This window comes from Fringilla coelebs (assembly GCF_963513975.1).
Source record: "Fringilla coelebs genome assembly, chromosome: 1".
NCBI classification, from domain to species: Eukaryota; Metazoa; Chordata; class Aves; order Passeriformes; family Fringillidae; genus Fringilla; species Fringilla coelebs.
This window is the reverse complement of record NC_140028.1, coordinates 150633542-150655098: the sequence shown is the minus strand read 5'-3', so window position 1 is coordinate 150655098 and position 21557 is coordinate 150633542. Positions and strand designations below refer to the sequence as shown.

At 40.6% G+C, this 21557-nt stretch overlaps 1 protein-coding gene across 5 annotated transcripts in view; it reads right to left on the bottom strand.

The window, feature by feature from the left end:
• NKTR (natural killer cell triggering receptor) overlaps nucleotides 1–20411 on the bottom strand; it is a 37807-nt gene extending 17396 nt beyond the window's left edge. For all 5 annotated transcript variants that reach the window (XM_084216116.1, XM_084216118.1, XM_084216117.1 and 2 more), the window contains exons 1-5: nucleotides 20334–20411; nucleotides 12083–12157; nucleotides 9117–9224; nucleotides 8465–8509; nucleotides 6715–6802 (exon numbers count right to left, since the gene is read on the bottom strand). In XM_084216116.1, coding sequence (XP_084072242.1) covers nucleotides 6715–6802; nucleotides 8465–8509; nucleotides 9117–9224; nucleotides 12083–12157; nucleotides 20334–20391 — 374 coding nt within the window. In that variant the 5' untranslated portion in view covers nucleotides 20392–20411. The remainder of the gene's footprint in view (nucleotides 1–6714; nucleotides 6803–8464; nucleotides 8510–9116; nucleotides 9225–12082; nucleotides 12158–20333) is intronic.
• Nucleotides 20412–21557: the final 1146 nt, after the last annotated feature.

The following is a 21557-nucleotide window of genomic DNA, read 5'->3' as shown; positions in this document are numbered from 1 at the left end:
CCCAGCAGTGCTGAACACATCTCAAAAGGTGGAACTGTGAATCAGGAGTGTTTACACTCTTGATTTTTTTTTAAGCTCCAAATGTCAACCAGCCCACCCACTTCCTTAATACTGAATAATAAAGAAAGTTTCTTTGGGATAACACAGGGGAATAAATGCTATTAACACAACATTAAATTTTTCAATAGCAGTGGGTGTTCTTTGATTTTTCCTTGCTAACACAGCATATTGCTACAAAAAGAAAAATCCTTATGGCTTTTGAAGCTCTTGAAGCAAGAGTTAACTGCATTAACAACCTGCTGCTAAGTAAACAGTTTAAGTGGCTTTAATTATGAAGCTGATTTAAAGGGGTGAAAAAAATAGAAGTGGGTTACTTCAATGAAACCAATAGTAGGGAAGTCTGAGGGTTTAGAATTAGCTGGAAACAGCAATAAGCTCAAAACCAGGGCTGGGAAGGCTGCAGGTGCTCCTGCCATGCTGCAGCAGCACTGGAGACTAATTAAGCAAATGACCTAAGCAGGAGCTGCCTTTGGACTGGTGCTTACTGAGCAGAGGAAGGGGTGGTTGGTGCATTAAACCCATGCAGAGGCTGCCCAATTCCCCTGGCAGTCTGAGAGGTAAAATGGACAGGGTTTTGTCCTTGTTCACCAAGACAGAACTCCAGGAGAAGCTCTGTCCCACAGGGAAACCTTTCAGATGCACCACAAGGACTTGGGTGACTGAACAACTGTCATGGAAAACAGAGCCCTAAATCCTTGTGGTGCCTTTGAAAGTTTTCTCACCTCAGTGTCAGGGCTGTAATGTGACATTTATTCTGCAGAGGTGCACTTTAAAAAAGCATTCCAAGGTTTTTCTGCATCAATCCTTGAATATTTGCTTTGGCTTCAGAACTTAACCAGGAGCAAACCTACCTCCTGTCTTGGCACTGTGGAAACCTAAAGCCATGATGAGTTCATCCCCCCAAAATAATACTTTATTAGAACATTTCTATATAGAGCTCTCATCATTTAAACCATTTAAAATCTGCCTTTTAATAGACACTGTTATGCAGGTTATTTACAGAAGGACAAAAAACTTTCTTCACTCAAGTTAAAATTGGTTTAAGATACTGCTGAAGAGAAAATCATCTTTTTGATAAAAGCACGTTCTCACCCACCCCCCGAAAGAACCTCAGGCCTAAGAAAAGGTTCAATGCACATAACAATATGATCAGAAAAACAAGAAAGAGAAAAACAGAAAGAAAAGGAAAGGACACAGCCTTAGAGGAATGAGACATTACCTTTGGAGCGCACGATGTAACACTGTTTCTGTAAATTTTACACAAAAATGGCAGAAATAAATTGTAATACATTTTCAGACAAAACTGAGTCTATGTTTTATTAAATACAAGTTTAAAATTATTATTAATCAAGTTGTATGCAGAAAAAGGATGCCTAAAAGAGGGCTCTAAATTTTCTTTAGAATACACTTTGAAAACTAAAGTTCTCCTTAAAAACAAAAAGAAAACTCGACACAAAACCTGCTTGCAAAACTGCAAAAACAAACAGTTAGAAAGAGAATGCCCTCACTCCCCTCTAAGTCTCAATCCAGCAAAAAATGCCCAACTTGAAGCAGATGAATAAGCAATTTCTGTGGGTTTATTCACATGCTTGCAGCTCCACAGGGGTTCAGAGGCTCTGCTGAATCCATTCCTAAGCAGGAACTCCCCAGGCTGGCACACAAACATTTGGATTCACACAGGAAACGTGAACAGCCAGGAGTTCCCAACTTCAGCCAGTTCACAGTTAGCTAACATCCTTCTCCTACTATGAAGCTTTTCTACAAGTAAGAAAAATCAGTGTTTTCTCTAAAATATGTGCATTGATTGCTTCTGCTCAGAATTTTAGAACAAAAACCACATTGCAGGTGCAAAAAAGCCCAAACAGCTGCAGCAGCTGCTACTGGATTTTACCCTGGTGTAATTCTGAGCAGCAGCAATGTTTGAAAACTGCATTATCAGCTGAGGTCAACTACAACCCTTCCCCCCACCCCCAACAAACTATCAGTGATTAATTATCTCTTTGTTAATGATGACACATTAAAGTATCCTGGGAATGTTTTCATTTTTCCATCAACTTTTGATCAAGCCAATGGGACCTGCTTGTGTGAGAAGTGCAAATGTACCAATAATGCTCAAAGATAATTCAACATCAGCCCCTTCCATCTGACATTTTTTCATTTTTGCATTAGTCAACTGTTCAATAATTAGCTTAAAGGTATTTCATTCACAACAACAACAACAAAAAAAAAAGGAAATTATTAACTGTTGATTAGAAAAATACCTGGTTTGGGACACCAAAAAGATATGAGCTAGTAACATTAAAAAATGTTAATGAGCTAGTAACATTCAAAAATAATTTGCAAAATCAAAACAAGAGTCTTCCCAAATTATTTTATCCTTCATTTAGCAGATCAAAGTGGTTCCTTTGATTCAGTTTATGAACTGGGCATGGCACCACATGTTAAAACATTTTTAAACCAAAAAATCCTATTTAGTTCTGGGCAAGAAAGCAGAGCTTGAGAGACACATTAAACCAACAACACCCTCAATAAGGAAAAAAAAAAATCTGCTGTCAGTAATAGGAAATCAGACTCAAGTTTTAAATAGCTGTGGAACTGAGAAACAAGAACTCCAAGCATTTGAACTGATAAGGAACAGAATCCAGGACTCCTCTTTAGGTTGCACTAAGGGCTTATTCCTCAGCAAACTCCACAGCTGAATTATAATTAAACGATTATGGCACAAAAGTTCCCTCTTTTCACAGAGAGGTTACTTTGTTTTGCTTCCTGTTGCTGCTTTACTCTTCCTTCTGCAGGGGCACTTGTGGTTTGCTACAAATGTAGCTTGGCAGATTTGTTGTGAGAGGGGAAACAGAGCTGAGCAATGATCGGGAATCTCATTAATGTTACTTTATTCCCTCATTTTCACTACAGCTGCACTATTCTGTGCTGGGAATTCCTCACTGTCAGGTGGAGGATGGCCACAGGAATGATGGAATGGCTCTAAAGAGACAAGATATTTCCAGAGAAAGAGAAGGGAGCACATGGCTCCAGAACATCACCCAAAGGAATTCAGCCACTGAGCTGGAAAATCCAGAACAGCCCTGGGTATCAGCTCTGTGATGCTGGCAGCAGCAATTCAAAGCAGCTACTGGAGATACAGAAAAAGATGATTCTGGAGTGGCTCCTGTCTATCTCTGCCCCATCCTAGGGATTCCTAGCTCAGGACCCACATGTTACAGATTTACATCCCCACATGCGTTTAGAACACTTGTAAAACCCCTGAGGATTCTACAGGAAGTTATTCACAAAAAAAAAAAAAAAAAAAATCAGAGTGGGCTCCCAGGAAACACCAAAAGCCAATTTCTAACCTGGTGCCTTTACAACTCTCTCCAACACAGGCCTGCAATGAACTGCTACAAACCTCTGGGTAAAGAAAACTGAAATTGCAGTATTTTACAAATCTAGAGGGATTCTCTCTGGATCCTTTCTGCTGCAAAATGCTGTGTTCCTCCAGAGCAGGAAATGTTCCTCAGGCACATGAGAACAGACTTGGCCTATTTACAGCACATGTACATGGAATTTACAATCCTCCCTCAGCTACACTCTTTCTCCTTCCCACCCAACTGTTGCTCCTACTCAATTAAGGGAAAAAAAACCAAACAAAAAAGGGAGGAAAATAGTCTGCAAGCATTAAACCCAGCACTTCTGATACTACAAAAACACATTTCTGACTCCTTGCACCTCTGCACTGTGCCACTCTCCAGCACACTTGGATTTCAGTCCATGCTTTCCCCTGAAGCCTCCTAACATCACTTCCACTGCCTTTTCCATGCCCAGCTCTCACTGTTGCCCATAAATCCTCCAAGCTCTTTCATGCCAGAGAAATTGCTGACTACTCCAAGAAAGCTGATGATTTTTTTAGGATGGCTCAGATGCCTGTTTACATTAAGATGAGTCTGGAGAGTCTATTTCAAGTAAAACTGTCCACTTTAAATCAACTTTTAGGCATTGCAGTGTTGTGCCTGGTTTGCTGGTGCAATATGCCAAAGAGACACTTACTGCCTGATTACTTCTTGCAAAGACTCATTATTCCAAATAAACTTTTCTCTGGAGAGAAGGGAATTCTGATGATTTAACAGAACTCTTACAGTAAGTCAGGATCCTTGCTATTATTTTAGCCCTACTTGGACAAACTGTTATAGAAAAGAAAATCACTTATTTGCACTCCTTATCTGCCACATTAGATGTGTACAAGATACAGAGTTCTCATCCCTGAGAACAAATGCAGAGCTCTAAAGAAGCTAAGATGAACTATCTTCCTTTCTAAAAATTTAATCAATGAAATGAAATATATACAATTAAAAAAGAAAAAAAATCTGAAGGCTACCACTGAATATTGCCTTTCAAGTGCTCTTCAGGTTAAACATTTGAAGAATATTTTACCTAATGATAAACTACAGAGAAACCGAGCATTACTGGGAGTAAAAAAACCACATTTTAATTTCAGCTCAAAATGTAAAGGAAGAAAATATTTTATTAAAGAAAAGCTCTACAGATGCACTGTATATTCCCTAAAGTAATCAGACAAATGCCACCCAGCAAAACGAACTGCTTTAATAAACTGCATTTTGAAGTGAAGGCACAAACTGCTGAGATGGAACCTTTAGGAGCTGTTTCCCCACTTGGAATCCTGATTCTCTTCCCTGGCTCCAGGGCAGGCTGGTGCCTTTTCAGACATTAGAGAAATCTGCATGGGAAGGCAGGAGCTCCAGAGCATCCTCATCCTGAAGGCCACAGAGGACACCCCAGGAGCCTAAAGCAGCTCTGGATTCCTGCAGGCAGCTCAGGTGAATCCAGCTCACGCAGAAGTTGTTAGGTCTCTTACTCTGCCTCAATTCCCACTGAACTCACACTTCTCCTTAACGTGATTCTACGAAAAAAAATCAGAATTTTTCAAGAAATCTGCATCTTTCAAAATACTTCAGTATTTGATGAAAGTGCTTTTAAATAATCTTCATTTATTGGCCTGTATTAATTATAATTTAGTATCCAACACAACCTTGGGCTGTTTTGGTGTGTGGGGAGAGACAAGGCGTTCAAGTCTGATTGAACAAGCTGAGCCTACCAAGCATCAGGGAAAGAAGATGACTTTGGAATCAAATGCAGGAGAGAAAAGAAACTTTAGAGCCCTCAAATGACAGCTGCTTGACTGATGTGACATCATTAGGTTTTCATGTTTAATGTTCAGATAAGCTTAAAAATGGAAAATGAAGGCAAGAGAACCCAAAGGCAAGTCATCAAGTAAAAAATAATGAAGCAATGCCTTCAGAGAGCTTATTAAGCCATGGAGTTGTATTTATATAAACTGTTTTCCATATTAATGTGCACACATATCCTTTCAGATTTATTGTAATGAAGCACAACATGTAAAACTGCCTTTGAAGGGAACAGAAAACAAGCTTTTGAAACAATTTTATCTCTATGGAATGTCTAAACAGTGGTAAGTGTGAGACTTTCTTTTAGGTTCCTATGCATCTTCCATTTTCAGGACATTTTTTAGGAAAAGACCTAAAAATGTTTCTTATCTGAACTACATCATATCATACTGAAGATCTTTTTCAGGCAAAGGAAAACCAAGATTTTTGAGGACAATTTACTCCTTTACTGAAGACAGGGAAGCGCCATTCATTCTTATCCCCCAAGAAAGATGGCAAAGAAAAAAAGACTTTTTCTAGTTAAGCAACTATGCTAAAATTGACTTTTCAAACCCCAGTGATGTTTCACAAAGTATGTCCAGACTACTACAGTTATCAACCTGCTCTTTCCAAATACAAACTGGTAAACATTAACAGGAGGCAATTTTGAAAAGGGAGTTTAACAAAATGAATAATCACATCAAAGCTGGCAAGCTTAAAAAAACTGACACTCAACCTAAAATACACCTGCTTTGACCAGGAAACCCTCAATTATCAGACCTGAGTGTTTTACTTATGAGTAAAGGTAAAAGTGTTTTCTGTAATTTCTAGAAATTAACAGAATGTGGTTACTAGAATGGCAGTTTTTTAAAGGTAATGAAAGAAAAATCTGGTTATCAGCACATAATTCTACCATAGTGTTGGTATATGCACAAGTTAACAGAATTATAATGTATTCAAAAAGCATGTCAGGAACAAATACTCAAGAAAAATTAATAATAGTAATCAAAATAATAAAATAAAAATCCCCACTCATTCTTCTCCTGAAAAAACAACAAACAAAACACCCCCCAAAAGTAAATAATAAATCATCATTTTTAAAAGAGCAAAACCATACAAAGCACCTCTAGATCTCATTCCCCCTTACATACAATTCTCATCACTGTCATTTGCAGATAATCTGATGAGATTTGTGCACCCACAAAGCAAAGAATCTACTTCCTGGCTGCTAAGAACTGAACATAAATCATATTTTTAGGGGGAAAAAGCCACAAAGGAAGAACACCCATGGAGCACCAGCTTTAATCTAAATGAATGCCACAAGGAAATATTGACCAATTCCTACTGCAGGTGCCACTCAGTCCTAGCCAGGATCAGATGGAGAACATGGATATGGATAATTTAGCAATACCATCTTTCTCATGAACAGCGCTTCTCTGTGTAAGAAAAGCTCCACTGTGGGATCACTTCTACTCACATGAAAAATTGGGAACCATTGGTATGTTTCCCTCGGTTTGCCATTGACAAAAGGAACGCTCTGTCATGTTTGAGAATAAAGTTTTCATCTGTTTGAAGAAAAAATATGTTTGTCAGATTTTCCCTGGCAAGGGAGGCAGGTTGTTTTCTTAGTAATTTATGGATGCTCTAAGGAGAAATTCTGCTGCTGCTGGAGAAACGGGAAGAGGTTGGAGGAAAAACAACAATCAGGTTTAAACAAGTCTCTTCAAATTACAGTTGAGACAAAACTTTGTTTCTTAAAATGGTGCAGATATAGTGCAAACATTTCTAATTAAAAATAATTCAAGTCATTATGAGTGTCTTCAATAAACATTAGATTATGGATTTAAATCCTGAGTTATTTGGGTAAGAACAAGCTGGCAGAAATATTGACATTCTAAAACAAGAATTAACATACATGATGCTGTTATTTACACTCCAGGTGGAAAGGTCAGGAGAACAAGCTGTTTATTTCCCTGGTATGGCACACTAAAAGATGCCACCTCTACACCCAAAACTGGAAGTCTCAAAGCATAGAAGGGAAAAACCTCTGTATCTGAATCTAAGTATAAAAGCCACAAAGAGTAAACAACATGCATTTTATATTGCAGTGAATTAAAGAGGAGTTCTGGTTGTACAGCAGAATATAAAACCAGACCTTCTCCAGGTAATTTCCAAAGATAAAAGTACTCATTTAAATGTACAAAGCTATTAATTTTTAGATCACATATCAAAACACAATCCTGCATATTTAGCATTCACCAGGAGAAACAAACCCTGAGTAACTTCTTAGTAAATGGATCTGTTCAAGCCTTTCCTTGACTAAAATCTTCAATAGTCCAACATCAAACTGTGCTTTTTTTTTTAAGAGAAACTTGGTTTCATGCATCTAACCACAGCTACTTGCAACACACACAGAACCAGAGGCTGTAAATAATTATATTCACTGGCTTAACACTTGAATATCAATAACCACCTGTTTTTTTCACAGAAATAATTGTATGTCTTTAAAAAAATAATTTAAAAACTCCCCATTTTCCTTCCAACAGATTTTTACAAGAGGTCATGTACATTTATTTATCAATTCTTTGCAAGGAAAATGACTTGTGTAGCATATAAATGAAGTCAGAAATGAACCCTAAGCATACAAACCTTGAGTAGGGAAGGGGAGGAAAAGGGAAATTAACAAAAGAAGAAATCACTGTTTAGAGCTGGAATTATCTCTCAGAATAAGTCATTAACCCTCAGAAAGGTTAGACACAGAACTCTTTATTCCTCCAAGCAACAGAGATATCCATCTACAAAGGGACTTAGCAGTTGTCTATATATTTACCAGGGAGGGGACAAGGGAACAGAGTTTGAATTTGTGTTACTGAGCTTTTGTCTCTTACCTTTTCATTTTGCAAAAGACCACATTCTCTATAAACAAAAGAATATGTTGACAGTTTTAGGCAGGAAGATAGGAGTTTATTCATGAATAAAGTTGCCTAGCCTCCATGCTGAAAGTCATGTTTAACCAATTATGTTAGCCTTAATTAATTGTCAATTTAAGTTAAATATTAACAAAAAATTATCTGAAAGTCATGCATATAAAAGGAATTCTCATGCAACATTAGTTTCATGCAAAAGGTGATCTATGAGTGAACCTGTTTTCATTAAGTAGTTTGGGAATCAAGACTTCTTTATCTCAGGACTGAACAGAGAATCTGCAAAGACATATTTGCTCTTACCTTTAAAATAGCCACCATAAATAGATTCACCTCCTTTTCCATTACCTACAGATTAAAAAGCAGCAATTAAAAATTTTTGTTTCATTTACACAAGTACTTGACTCTCAAAAGTACTTGACTCTCAAAATAGGATATTCCCTCCTCAGGCTCATTTGGTCAGGCCCAGGATTTCAGGACACAGTGAAAACAGACATTTTGGTAAGGACAGGTATTTCAGGAAAGGAACTAAAAATCCAGAACTCCTTCTGGAGACATTTCTAGCTCATTCAGTGCTTTATTATTAATTTAAAACTTATTCAAACAGTTAAATTCCTGTGCCAACAGAACAGCACCAGGGCTGCCTCTACTGCAGACCCAGAAGTGAAAAGCAGTTCAGACTAGTCTGCATTGGAATTGTTTCAATAAGATGGAGTATCATAAAAACCTCAAGTGAGGAGTTTTTAACACACTTTTCCAAACAAATATTACAACAGTTGCAACATTTTAGAGCTTCAAAAATTAACAATGAAAAGGGTGATCTATGCTATACTTCACACAAATGAAGTATTTTTATGGCACTCCTACTTTCATTGTATTTTCTGAAGTTATGAACACATAAATGATAACATTTCTGTTCCATTTCAAACTCAGCAGCTTTAAAAGCCCATTTTACCTTCACTGAAGTCCCCACCCTGAATCATGAAGTTTTTAACCACACGATGGAATGTGGTGCCTTTGTAGCACAGCTTCTTCCCAGTTGTTTTGCCAATTCCTTTTTCACCTGTAAGAAGGCGAAACAAAAACAATCTACAGACTGAACAAATTCCAAGGGTTTTCCCTCCCTAGTTCTAATGGACATGGCAGCCATAACTAAAAGATAACACAGCCCTACCAGCTGGCTTTTCACCATCCAGAAGGGGGATCTTTACAAGGGGACTCTGAGGTGAAAATTAAGTTGTTTCTTAAAAAATTTTCCTTTCCCCCTCAAGAAGGAGTGTGTAAATCTATTCAGGGTAATTTATAAAAAAGAGTTCAGGATAATGGTGGGTTAGCTATTTTCTGTGGATACAGCTACACTCCTATGCAAGCCACAGTATCCTTTTCAAAGCACTCACACATCTGGATGAGCCAGATCATTCCCAGGAGAAAAACCAGGAAAACAGGTTTCAACTCAGTTTCAATGTGACCCACACTTGGAAAAGTGAGATTGAGCTACTCCAAGCTTCCACACCTTCCCCAATCCATGCACAGTGTCTGGCCACCCCTTCACACCAGCTGCAGATCAGGTGGGCTGGTGATTTTTGAGTTAGTGGTCCCACAACCTCAAGTTTCATTAGCACTTCTGCCAAAATTCAGAAGAGAAGCTGCCCTGGGCTTGTGGATGAGGTGAAAATGACTGTCAGGGCTGAGGTTCTGGGCAGTAGGTCCATGAGGGATTTATACTGGTCAAGAGACACTGACTTGAGCTTCCCAGAGCAGGGGAGCTGGCAGAATGTGGCAATTAACAGCAAAAGGTTATAATAATAATAATATTATTCACTGTGCAACAGTTAAAGCCCCACATTATCCATATCTACAGGAGATGCAGTGTACTGAAACACAAATTAACAGAATAAATAACAGGACAAATAACCCAATGTTCAGTTTCACCCCATGACTGGTTATGGAATAGGTATTTGACACTGGGTTAGAGGACATTTCACCAAATATTCTGCACTCTCAGAAATGCAGATACACTCATTACCAAGAGCCAACACTTCCCTGCTGCAATCTATTACTCTGCCACCCCAAATTCCCTGCCAGCTCAATCATCCCAAATTTGCCATTCCAAGCCCAGCACTGCCAGGGTGAGGGCAAAGGGCATTTTGTGGCACAAAACCCACTCAGGGCACTGCTGTTTATCATCCTTCACTCATGGAATACAAGTTATTTACCTGGCTCTCCACACCCATAATCCCAATTCACACCTCCTCCTGCCCCATTTTTGATTTCCACATGAGTTATGCAAGCAAAGCTGTTTATTACAGGGATGGACACACTCCTCCCCTCTTTGTAGAGCACGGAAAACCTCTCATCAAACACCACCATGGAATATCTGCCTGCATGTTCAGTCATGTCTCAGGATGTCCCTCAGGGCTATGGAAAATCCCCTTGGAGAATGGGATCCTGCATGGCACTTGAGCTGCTACAGTTACATTCCTGTGCCAACAGAACATCACCAGGGCTGCCTCTACTGCAGACCCAGAAGTGAAAAGCAGTTCAGACTAGAGTCTGCATTGGAATTGTTTTAATAAGATGGAATATCGTAAAACCCTCCAGTGAGGAGTTTTCAACACACTTTTCCAAACAAATATTACATCAGTTGCAACATTTTAGAGCTTCAAAAATTAACAATGAAAAGGGTGATCTATGCTATACTTCACACAAATGAAGTATTTTTATGGCATTGTAATACTCTCATGGTATTTTCTGAAATTATGAACACATAAATGATAACATTTCTGTTCCATTTAAAACTTAAAACTCTTAAACAGAGCTGGTGGTGAGATGGGAGCTTTGGCTGTGGCCAGAAGTCCCAGTCCCTTTTCTTACCCTGCTGTAGAGTACAGCCAGTGCTTTCCCAGTCAGGTAAAAGATACAGAAGTTGTTCCACTGGCAAGAGCTGCAGCACCTCCCTAAGCTCAGACACTTTCACACAACATCCAACACACTGCTCTTGAGCTCAGCTTCTCTTTTGTTTCAGGCTAAACACCAGCCTTGTTCTTTTTGCTCTAGACATGCATGAATTTTGTCAGGAAAAGAATAATCATTGTCTTTGAGCCCCATCTTGCCTAAGCAGCTCTTTCCATGCCCTGCAAAGCCCTTGAAATGGGATGGCAGAGGAGAACTGGCTGCCCTGGTAGCACCTGGAGTGGCAGCTCAGTGTGACCCACTGTGCATCGGGGGCCAAGTGGTGCCAGTTTGAGATCAGAAGGGAATCAGCTCCTGACAAAGCACCTTAGCAGATGGGCCCAGCTCTGTTCCATAGGTGGGCAGCATCTGCAAGGCCAGCTGCTGGAATTTAAATGCCTCCCTCTCTGGGCAGAAAGGACATTTCCAGGGGCCAAATCTACTTCTGACAGCAATGCCAGGATCATCCTGTCCTCCTCCATCTGCCAAAAATACCCTGGCTTGATGATGGCTTTATGCAGATGATATGGTCCAGAATGGGACAGCATCCCCTCTCCATTATAATTTACCTCCTCAGCAGGGCACAGGCCTTGCAGATGGCTGTGGTTTGTACTTGTATAAACAAATAATTATTATCAATAAAAATCCACTGCTTATTTTTAATTTTAAACTTATTCAAACAGTTACATTCCTGTACCAATAGAACATCACCAGTGTTGCCTCTACTGCAGACCCAGAAGTGAAAATCAAATGTATGCTCCCAAATGTATGAAATCTTCAAAAAATACATAATTAATAAAGAAAAAACTGGTATCTCTGCAGGTCGTAAAATAATACACAGAAGCCTCACTATTGGACAGAAGATGGAAGAAGACATTCATAACTCTCAAAAAACCCTCTATCAATAAGATTATTAACATTAAAAATGTTATTTATTAACAATAAAAATCTGAAATATCAACTACATACCCGAGCACAAGCAAAGGAAGTTCTTACAAGTCTTTGGACAAATGTCTGAGAAGAGCTGAAACATAATTCGACCAACTAGAAAATAATTTAAAAAAAATAATTAGAGTTTTACAACTATCTGGAATAAGAAAATCTGCATATAAATCAATCTATATGTTCCAAGATTGTAATTTTCTGAGAAAAGGTTATTTTATCAAGCAGAATAAGAAAACATCCTAACTATTCATATATTAAAACACACAGCAAGAAAGAAGAATAACAGAATAGTAAAAACTAGACAATAAGTAATAACATTCCATCCAATTTATCAGAAAACCTAGAGATTCCATAGTGATTTGAACCTGGAAAGCCAAGCTGTTTTACTAAAATAGTTTAATCATGTCAGATCTTTTCCATTTTGAAAATGATTTCCTATAAATACAGGTCCTCAGAGAGCTAGAGCAATTCCCTCCCCAATTACTGTGTTTATACAAATACATTAATAATCACATTTCCACAGTTTTCCCTGTGATCATTACCTACAAAGTCCAACTGGCTTAGCTCCATATTGTGCTGAGGATTACAGCTGCATTGGCACTCTTGGCCTAAAATCCTTCAGCTTAAAAAAAACCCAGATGAATCAAACAGGGAAGATGAAAGGCAGGCAGGACTGATGCTCCACTTGCCAGATATTATGAACTAAATATTTTCTCTTTGCTACTGGTGGTAGTTGTGTTATGTACCTTCCAGAGCTTTTAAAATACTGCTGAAAAGTGGTTGAATATAAAGAAAACTGTTTTAAAACTGATTTACATTTTCTATTTTATTTTCCAAGATACTGGGATGTAAAGTACTAAAAAAAAAAATCCACGACAAACTGCTCCCAAATGTATGAAATCTTTAAAAAATACATAATTTATAAAGAAAAAATTGGTATCTCTGCAGGTTGTAAAATAATCCATAGCAGCCTCACTGTTGGGCAGAATTACAAGGAGACCAGCAATAATCTGTCAATGAGCACTACACTCTAGTGGTGCACACTGGTAAGACTTCATTTTAAAAAGTAACTACTCCAGGAATAACTTCTCTTTTCTTTCCTTAAAGAAAAAAACCCCTTAAGTTCAAATGTATTTCATTCAATACTTCAAAAAAATAATGAGGGGCTGTTAAGAAACTGCATTCAATTTTAAGGCTCTGTCCAAATATATGCAATTGTAAGATGGTGAATTGTTGGTTCAGAAAGGAAGAAATAAAATAAAAGCTTCAGTACTTAATAATCTTAGATAAGAATTCAAGATGCCTTGAGCTGTTGAAAGGTCTGAATCTCATTAACAGCAGCAAGAATGTTCTCTAAGCATTCATCACTACAGCAGGAAAACCCAAAGGAAATGGGTAGGGAGAGTGTCCAAAGAATGAAGAAATAGAGAATATTCAAAGATCCCCCATCAAACAGCAGTTCTGTAACTAGCACTATGACAGGATGGCTATTTGCAGGTGAAGAAACCACTCTAAGCTGTGAGGATTGAAGATTCCTACAAGGAACACAACAGAGAAGACAGTTTAGTTGGAGAGTTACCAATTTTCATTCTAGCCCAGGAATTCAGGAGAACACAAATCCCACTCCCATCCTCAGCTGCACAAGCACTGAACTGAGCAGTGACCAAGTGCTTCAGAGAGCCACGTGCAGGCTGTACAGAATCATGGAAGAGAACCCTACAATGGTTTGGGTTGGAAGGGACTTTCAACTTCATCCAGTCCCAGCTCTAATGCCATGGGTGGGGACACCTTCCACTGTCCCAGGTGCTCCAAGCCCCATCCAGCCTGGCCTTGGACACTTACAGGGATCCATGGGCAGCCACAGCTTCTCTGGGCACCCTGTGCCAGGGCCTCAACACCCTCCCAGGGAGGAATTTCTACCTGATATCTCATATAAACCCATTCTCATACAGTTTAACACCTTGTCCCACTGCTCCATGCCCACGTGAGTCCCTCTCCAGCGCTCCTGGAGCCCCTCTAGGTCCTGGAGGAGACTCTGAGATCTCCCTGGAGCCTTCTCTTCTCCAGGCTGAACAGCCCCAACTCTGTTTCTGCAGGAGAAGATTCCTCCTGCATTCACTGTGTGAAATAACACACGACACTTTCCAGGGAAAAAGCTGTCACTACCCCCATTCTGCTCTCAGCCCAGCTGCTGCACCACCAAGGCACCAGCTGCCAAGTAACTGAGGGCTGTTAGTCCCTGCAGGCCCCAGAAGGGACTTGTACTCTGAGGCATAAATTGTAGAAGGATTTTGCTGCAAACCCACCACATTTAGCACCTGAAGCAGCAGACACCACCACCGTGGTGTTCCACTGGAAGAACTCTCTTATGTTCTTGCAGATGACAAGGCAGAAGATGGAAGGAGACACTCATAACTAAGGTATCAGTTTCAGCAGTATTTTTCACCGGTGCTTTGTCAATAACAAAGTCTGCCAGGCGCTCATAAAATCAGAGAACGATTCCTGCTGGAAGGGATCTTAAATCATCCAGTTCCATGTGCAGGGACACCTTCCACTAGATCAGGTTACTCCACACCCATCCAGCCTGATCTTTTTATGCCCTTTAATCCTACAAATTGTAATGCACATCTATCCAAGATCCAAAGATGACAGATCCAGTTTATAAGATGAGGGCTGTATAAAACCTGGAGCGCTGCTCACCCAGCTCCATCCAGCCACACAAAATGCTGCTGTCTGCTCCTGAGACACAAACCACACACTGTGAATCCATCTGCTGGGTTACTGGCTGCATTTTACTGCAACTGCATGAATACCATTATCACTGAGAGGTTGTATTTTCCACTGACAAACAGGCAACAAAATGTGCCAGAGAAAGATCAAACCCATTTTCACACCTTGGTCAAAGATGCAGGAAAGAACAGCTGCTAATAAAAAAAATAATACAAGCATGTATGATTAGAACCTACAAATCTTTCCCTTGCCTCATCCCTCACCAAAAAAAAAGAGAAAAATCTCATTTTAAACTTGGAACTGAGGTACATGCTGATATAGCACAGCTAAAAAAAGCATTTGAGATGCTACTTATTTCCCCAGATTTAGATACCTCTCCTCTGAAATGATCCACCTTCACTGCAGACAATTTCCAATGCTTTCTTCAGCTTCATTTCCCCTATGCAAAGGTTAAGTGATCTGATCAGGGAACAAGCTCTCAGTGACTAACCATAATATTTGAACAGTAAATTAAAATAAACAAACAAAAATCACTAAGAAGTCAACCAACTAGGCAAAAGCTGCTCACAAACCTACCCAGAGTCCTCAGCTGGCTTTAACCAAGAAAGGAGCCTGCACAGACACCTCAACTCCAGGCTAAAATAAAAACTCCTGGGATTGCATTTGCCTATTATTTATGAAACAATAATTTGATAAAGTATTATTTGTAAACAGGCTTTGAACTTATTTTTTAAAGAATCAGAGTAAGTGGTGAAAGCAATACGAACACCATTTAAGTGATGCATTATATAAGTGATGCCTATATAAAATCTAAGCTGTTTGGAAATTTGATGAAGTACTCTCTGCAGCTAATGAGCTGTACCAATTAGAGAAACCAGAAGGCAAAATGACCAAAAAAAAAAAAAAAATCAAATTTCAGAACTCTGTCTTCAAACTAAAAGATGAAATTTTTTTTCGTTTGTTTTTGAACTCCTTAACAATTTTCCAGCTGAGGAAGAGCTGGTACTTGATTCAAATTAAGTGGCAGAAACTCAGGGTAGGAATATCCGTGCTATACTGAAATAAAGGCTCCTGCTAACAAAGTTTATTAAAATAATCATTGACTTCAAATATTTATTGTTTCAAAGGTAAATCCTCTAATTTAGCTGCTTAACCTTTTGGAAAAAAACCTTTGGAGCCAAACACACATTGTTTCAAGTTATTTTCTAAGTAATGTGAAGTGTTTTGCTACATTTTATTATGTTTGAACCACAGAGGTATCCAGTTCAGCTACACGCTCCCAAAACAAACCTGGTTTTTCAAAACTGTATCTACTGGATTTTATCTTCTCAATTTCTTAAGAGTAAACCAAACAAGAGGTATTTTTCCCAGCCTATCAGCAGGAATATCCTGCTGAAGAAGAAAGCAGGGATTACAACCAGTGAGACAATGATGCACAGCCCAGGATGGCTGCCAAGGGCCCAAAGGCTCAGACAGATTTGCATACAAGTTTAAATAACAGCTCACTAGAAGGTCCCTATTTGAATTTTATTAATTTGTTTATCCCTAAATCTGTCAATGCTAAGGCATATGAATTTAAAAAAAACTGCTTCAAAATAGAAATGGCTACAGTTTTCAAGGAACTAAAACCACAGTGTGGAACAAGAACAGATTTTATTTAAAATATGAGTTTCAAGAATGGATGCCCCAGTTGCCCTGAGCAGGGATCTGCAGCCCTGACACATTAACACTTTGTTAATACCTCCGGGCCCCACCTGCACTCTTTGCAAGGAAAACCTCCACAAACTTCTCTCCCTGGCTCTCTAAGCCCATTCTTCACAAATACCACCTGAAGTTCCCTCCATTCACCACAAAACCAAACTTATTTCAGTCCTGCAAACATCAAACGTTCCCTGGGTTCAGTTTCCCAGGGATATGGAAGTGAGAGGCAGCACTTGGCCTTCTCCTGGCAGAAGAGCTGATCAGTTTCATTTATTTACTGATCCAACTTGTTCCAGACCTCAAGGTGAGACTTCAGGGTATTTCATCCTGCCCTGACAACAACTGCACATGATTATTCTGAATAAATTTTTTATTTACTCAATTCCTTTCAAATCTCCATTTCCCACCCCTCAGAAGGGTTTTCTCCATATGGGATCCCCCTTGGCTCCTGCTGTCCCACACACAGTGGTTGCCCATGGGTTCATGGACAGCCAAAGTTCTGGGTTCTATTTTCTGCAAATATACAACTTTTTTCCTTCTAAAGACTAAAAGTTAACATGGAGCTAGTTGAGAACAGTTTCTGTCTTTAGGAATTTAACAAAAACCCCACTAGGCATCACTGGGTCTATTACTGGAGGTACAAGAGAATGACTATTGCAAGGTTGCTCCTTTCACATAAATTCATAGCAGCTGAAATCCCAAAATACACCAAAACTTCAAGCTAAAGGGACAAGAAAGAGAGAAGTAAGGAAAGACCAAACTGACTGTTCTGGGAAGTGACACATCCCAGCAATGAAAGAAACTGAAGTGGAACAAATCAATGAGCCAGGGGTCAAACAGTAACAGAAGTCAGGAGAAAAAAAAAAAAAAGATAAATTACTCTATGAATACGAATGAAACAAAGCAAAACTGAGGAAATTTACCAAACTTCATGAGGGATGAAATCAGCCAGGGGGTGGGGTGAGATGTGGGAAAAAGATCTTGGATGGTCACAGGAGCTGCTAGAGCAGCAGACTGCATCTGTGACATCCTAGTGGGACATCTGTTCCAACTACCATGGTACCTGAAAGGCTGCAGCTTCACACAGATTTTGTCTCACAGAGTAAAGACAGAATTATTTAAACAGGCATCTGCTTCCATCCCAAAATTCTTGGAATACTGTAAGCAGTCTAATCCTGTGTGCACACTCAATGTGCCCAAATCCACCGGTGGGGGGCCCAAAATAAAGGAGAAGCACTGTTTGTGTCAGTTTCAAAAGAAATGCTTCTTCCTGATTTGTTTTCCATTTGCCCTTTAAAAATTATGAGCCACAACCTGCATTCATTAAAAAAATGCTGAACAGGCAACTTATTTAAAAGCAGACTAAATTTAGCTCTAAAAACCACCAAGCCAACAAAGTTTGCCCCACTGCAAGAGGCAAGTACAAGCTGGCACTGAGTTTTATTCCAAGATTCTGTAGCTGTAATAAAATAAGGACACAAAAGCTGTAATAAAGCTTCTGGAAGCACAGCCAAAACAGAGCTTCGCTCCTGCATTCTCCAAGGGATCTTATTAGAGTAAAACTGACCTGACTTTTAATTGCTACAGGTATCCTGGCACACCCTGGGCAAGCAAAGCCTGGAAGGGCAGAGCCAAGATTTGGCAGCTGTGTGGGGGGAATGTTTTTGGACTGGCAGCAACCTACAGTGTAAAAAAGGAGACAGTTTTGTGTTCTGCAGGCAAAAAGATGCTTCCAATGCTGCAAGAGGCATGTCCCCTTCCCTCTGCATTTTATGGAGATGTTGGTTCAGCTTTTCAGTGCACACTTTTCTTGGCTAGCAACAAAATGCAGGGCTGTTCTGCTCCCCACTTCTCCTAAAATGCAATAAGCCTATCAGCTTATTTATTGAAGTCAAAATAAGCAAAATGTTCATTTGGAAATCTGCTGGCAGCTTAAAAGTTAAAATGAATACCTCACTAGTGCCAGCAGGAGAGCACATCTCTCAGAGTTAGTGCTTGGTGTCATCTGGAAACACTGATTTACCACTTGATTCAGCTTTTGAAGGTCATCTTAGAGCTAAGAGAGCAACGTTTAAGCTTTTTAAATATATCCTTAAATCCTGAGCTAGAGTTGCATGGTGAATTAATAAACGGGCACCAGAATAAAGCAGCATGACCAGACAGCACACAAGTCCCAACACCAATTTTACAAACTGGCATTTTTCCTGCAAAAATCCAAGCCATGAGTCAGGTGTAATGAAACCAGCAGGGCTCCACGTTTGATGTGCAGCTGGGAGATTCCTGTTACTTCCAAAAGAAAATAAATGCAGACAGACACAAACAGAGCCAAAGCCCTGGGTCTGCTCCAGGTAACCCAAGCTCTGCACCACCAAGAACACCAACACTGCAATTCCTCCCTGACAGCTCTATCAGCCACCAAACCCAAATAGGTTTGGGGGAAAACGAGGTAATCCACTTTCACTGGAGATGAACAGCTCAAGGCTGAGGAGGGGACGAGGCAGGAGGAGAGATTATGAAATGAGAGCAGCAACCTGTGCAGGGAGAGCAGAGAGAACAGCACAGGGAGAGATCCTTCAGATGGAGTCAGAACAAAAAAAACCAAACAAACCCACACTAAACCTAAAAAGATTAACAGCAAATGAGATTGAGAATGAATTGTCTTTGCTCTAAATCAATCCCATCAAACTACCATTCTTAAGTGGAAACCCACCCGACCTGAAACAGTTTTAGTTGTCTCATTCCATAGTAGATTTCACCTGAAATTAAAGCAACGGAACACGTTAAAACTACATTTACATCATCACTTATCTCCTCACTGGAAGCATTCAGAAACCACAGTGCCAATCAAAATAACTCAGAGAGGAGTTACAACAGCAACAGATTTATAGATATGCCCTATCAGGTCTCTGAAGCTAGAACAGAACCTCTCTTCTGAAACTATGGTGAAAATAAAACGCTAAAAAGGGTTTCAGTTGCAACTGAATGAGGCTGAAATTTGGAATCTCTGAGATATAAGCCCTTAATTCAAAGATTTTCAGAGAAACATTGAAGCAGAAAATGAAAGTGAAAGCCTAATGAAGCCATCACATACATTCATTTTTCTAGAGACAAGCGGCAGCAAGATAAAGCACGGAGTACGTGTGAGACAACTAATACGCATTGATAAATGCTCGTTCAAAGAGATGGGTGAGAAAATCTCCACTCCCATCTTTACAGAGAGGGGGAAAACACAAGAGGGAACCAAGCTGCTGTTCAGCATTAAAACTCACTGCCTACTGCTTCTGGGCATTACACTTGTATAGGGAAACTATGAGTTAAAAGATAGATTTATTTTAATTATTGGATTTTTTTTTAACAGGCCAGCTGGTGAGGTGTTCTGTGCTTCTGTGATTGAATGCCCAGTTCTTCCTTTACATTCAGAAGACGCATTTTGAGCAGGACAAGGAAAGATTTAGCCCAGATGACCTCCTAAGTTCATTCACAGTTCTAATTACTGCATCATTAAAAATACTTATAGGAGTAAATATCCAGTACCCCAACAGCCTGCCCTGCTTTTCCACAGTTTACAGAAGTGTCATAACAAAGATGTAATAGAAAAGGCATAAATACATCACCAGACGGCTTTTTTACCTTCAGAACAGCGTTTATCAGTCCTGCCGAACCTTTATATTCACGTGTGCAAATAAAAATCGATCTCAAAGGGCAACGAGGAGCATCCAGCACCCCAGAAAACAGCCGAAGTTATTACAAAGTAACTCAGAAATAACGCATCAATGGCCAAACTCGCTGCTGGGCCCATTATGCAGGCAAAACAGTGATTTAAAAGCCCCGAACACAGCCTTACCTGGCTCCCTGTTGATCTCTATCTCGAAGAAGCACTGGGGCCGGTCCTGCACCCCCATGGCCGCCCCTCGGCCTCGCCACCTGGACACAAAGCACAGAAGGAGCCCCCGCGGTCGGTCCCTCCCTCCCTCCGTCCCTCCCTCCTCACCCAGGGCTTCAATTACAGCGGGGCGGCTCCGCCTCAGCCCCGACCCCGGCGGCGGGGGAAACTCGCTCTGAGGGGGAAGCGGCTCCTGCCGCGAACACGCAGCCAAGCTCGGCGCCGTCAGCGCGGCCCATCCCCTCCTCCCAGCCGCTTCGCAGCCCGGCCCATCGCTCCCTTCTCCCGGGGTTTTACCTGGCGGCTCCGGCGCTTTGTCCCCTCACGGCGCGGCCCCCTCAGCCCCCGCTGCCCCCCCGCCCCGCCGCCAGGCGGCGCCGCCGCCCCCGGCCGCCATTACCCGCCCGGCCTCAATGGCCGCGCCAGGCCACGCCCCCTGCCCGCCCTGCCCGCCGCGCTTTCCCGCCCTCTGCGTGAGGGGCCCGGGGGGCGGCGCCGTGAGGGAAGGCGTGAGCGACCTCCTCGGTGTCGCGTTTGAAATTATCAATGTTTAAATAATAATAATAATAATAATAATGATAATAATAGTGTGAAAAATAAATCCAGCTCTTAACTCGTGCTTTGCCGCGGTGGGCGGGAAAGAGACTGGCCGTGAGGGGAAGGGGGCTTCGCTCCCTGCTAGGCATGGCGTGACCGAGCTTCCCCGCTGCTGCGTTTAAAACGATGAATGTTAAAAAAATTTTAAAATCCAACTCTTAACTCATGTTTTTCCCCTATGGGAAGTGTAATTGCCTGTAAGTGGTGGGCTGTGAGTTTGAATCCTGGAAACAGCGGCTCGATTCCCTCTGGTGTTTTCCCCTCTGTACGAATGGGAGTGGGAATTTGCTTGCCCACCTCTTTGAACGGGGCTCGGGGAGGAGGAAGGGGCTGCAGAATGCATAACGAGAATAAATAGCATCACAAATAACCTTTGCAGAATACAGTGAATAAGTAACAGAATAAATAACCTTTACAGAATAAATAACCTCCCATGGTGGGGGAATCTCACTGCCCTGACCCCTCACCCTTATGGTTTTGCTGAGGGACCCCCCCAGTTCCTTCACCCTATTTAATTTGACGTGTCTAAGACAACTCTCCATGAAATAAAAATATTTTTGCAAGTATAAATAAGCCCTCAGAAGATTA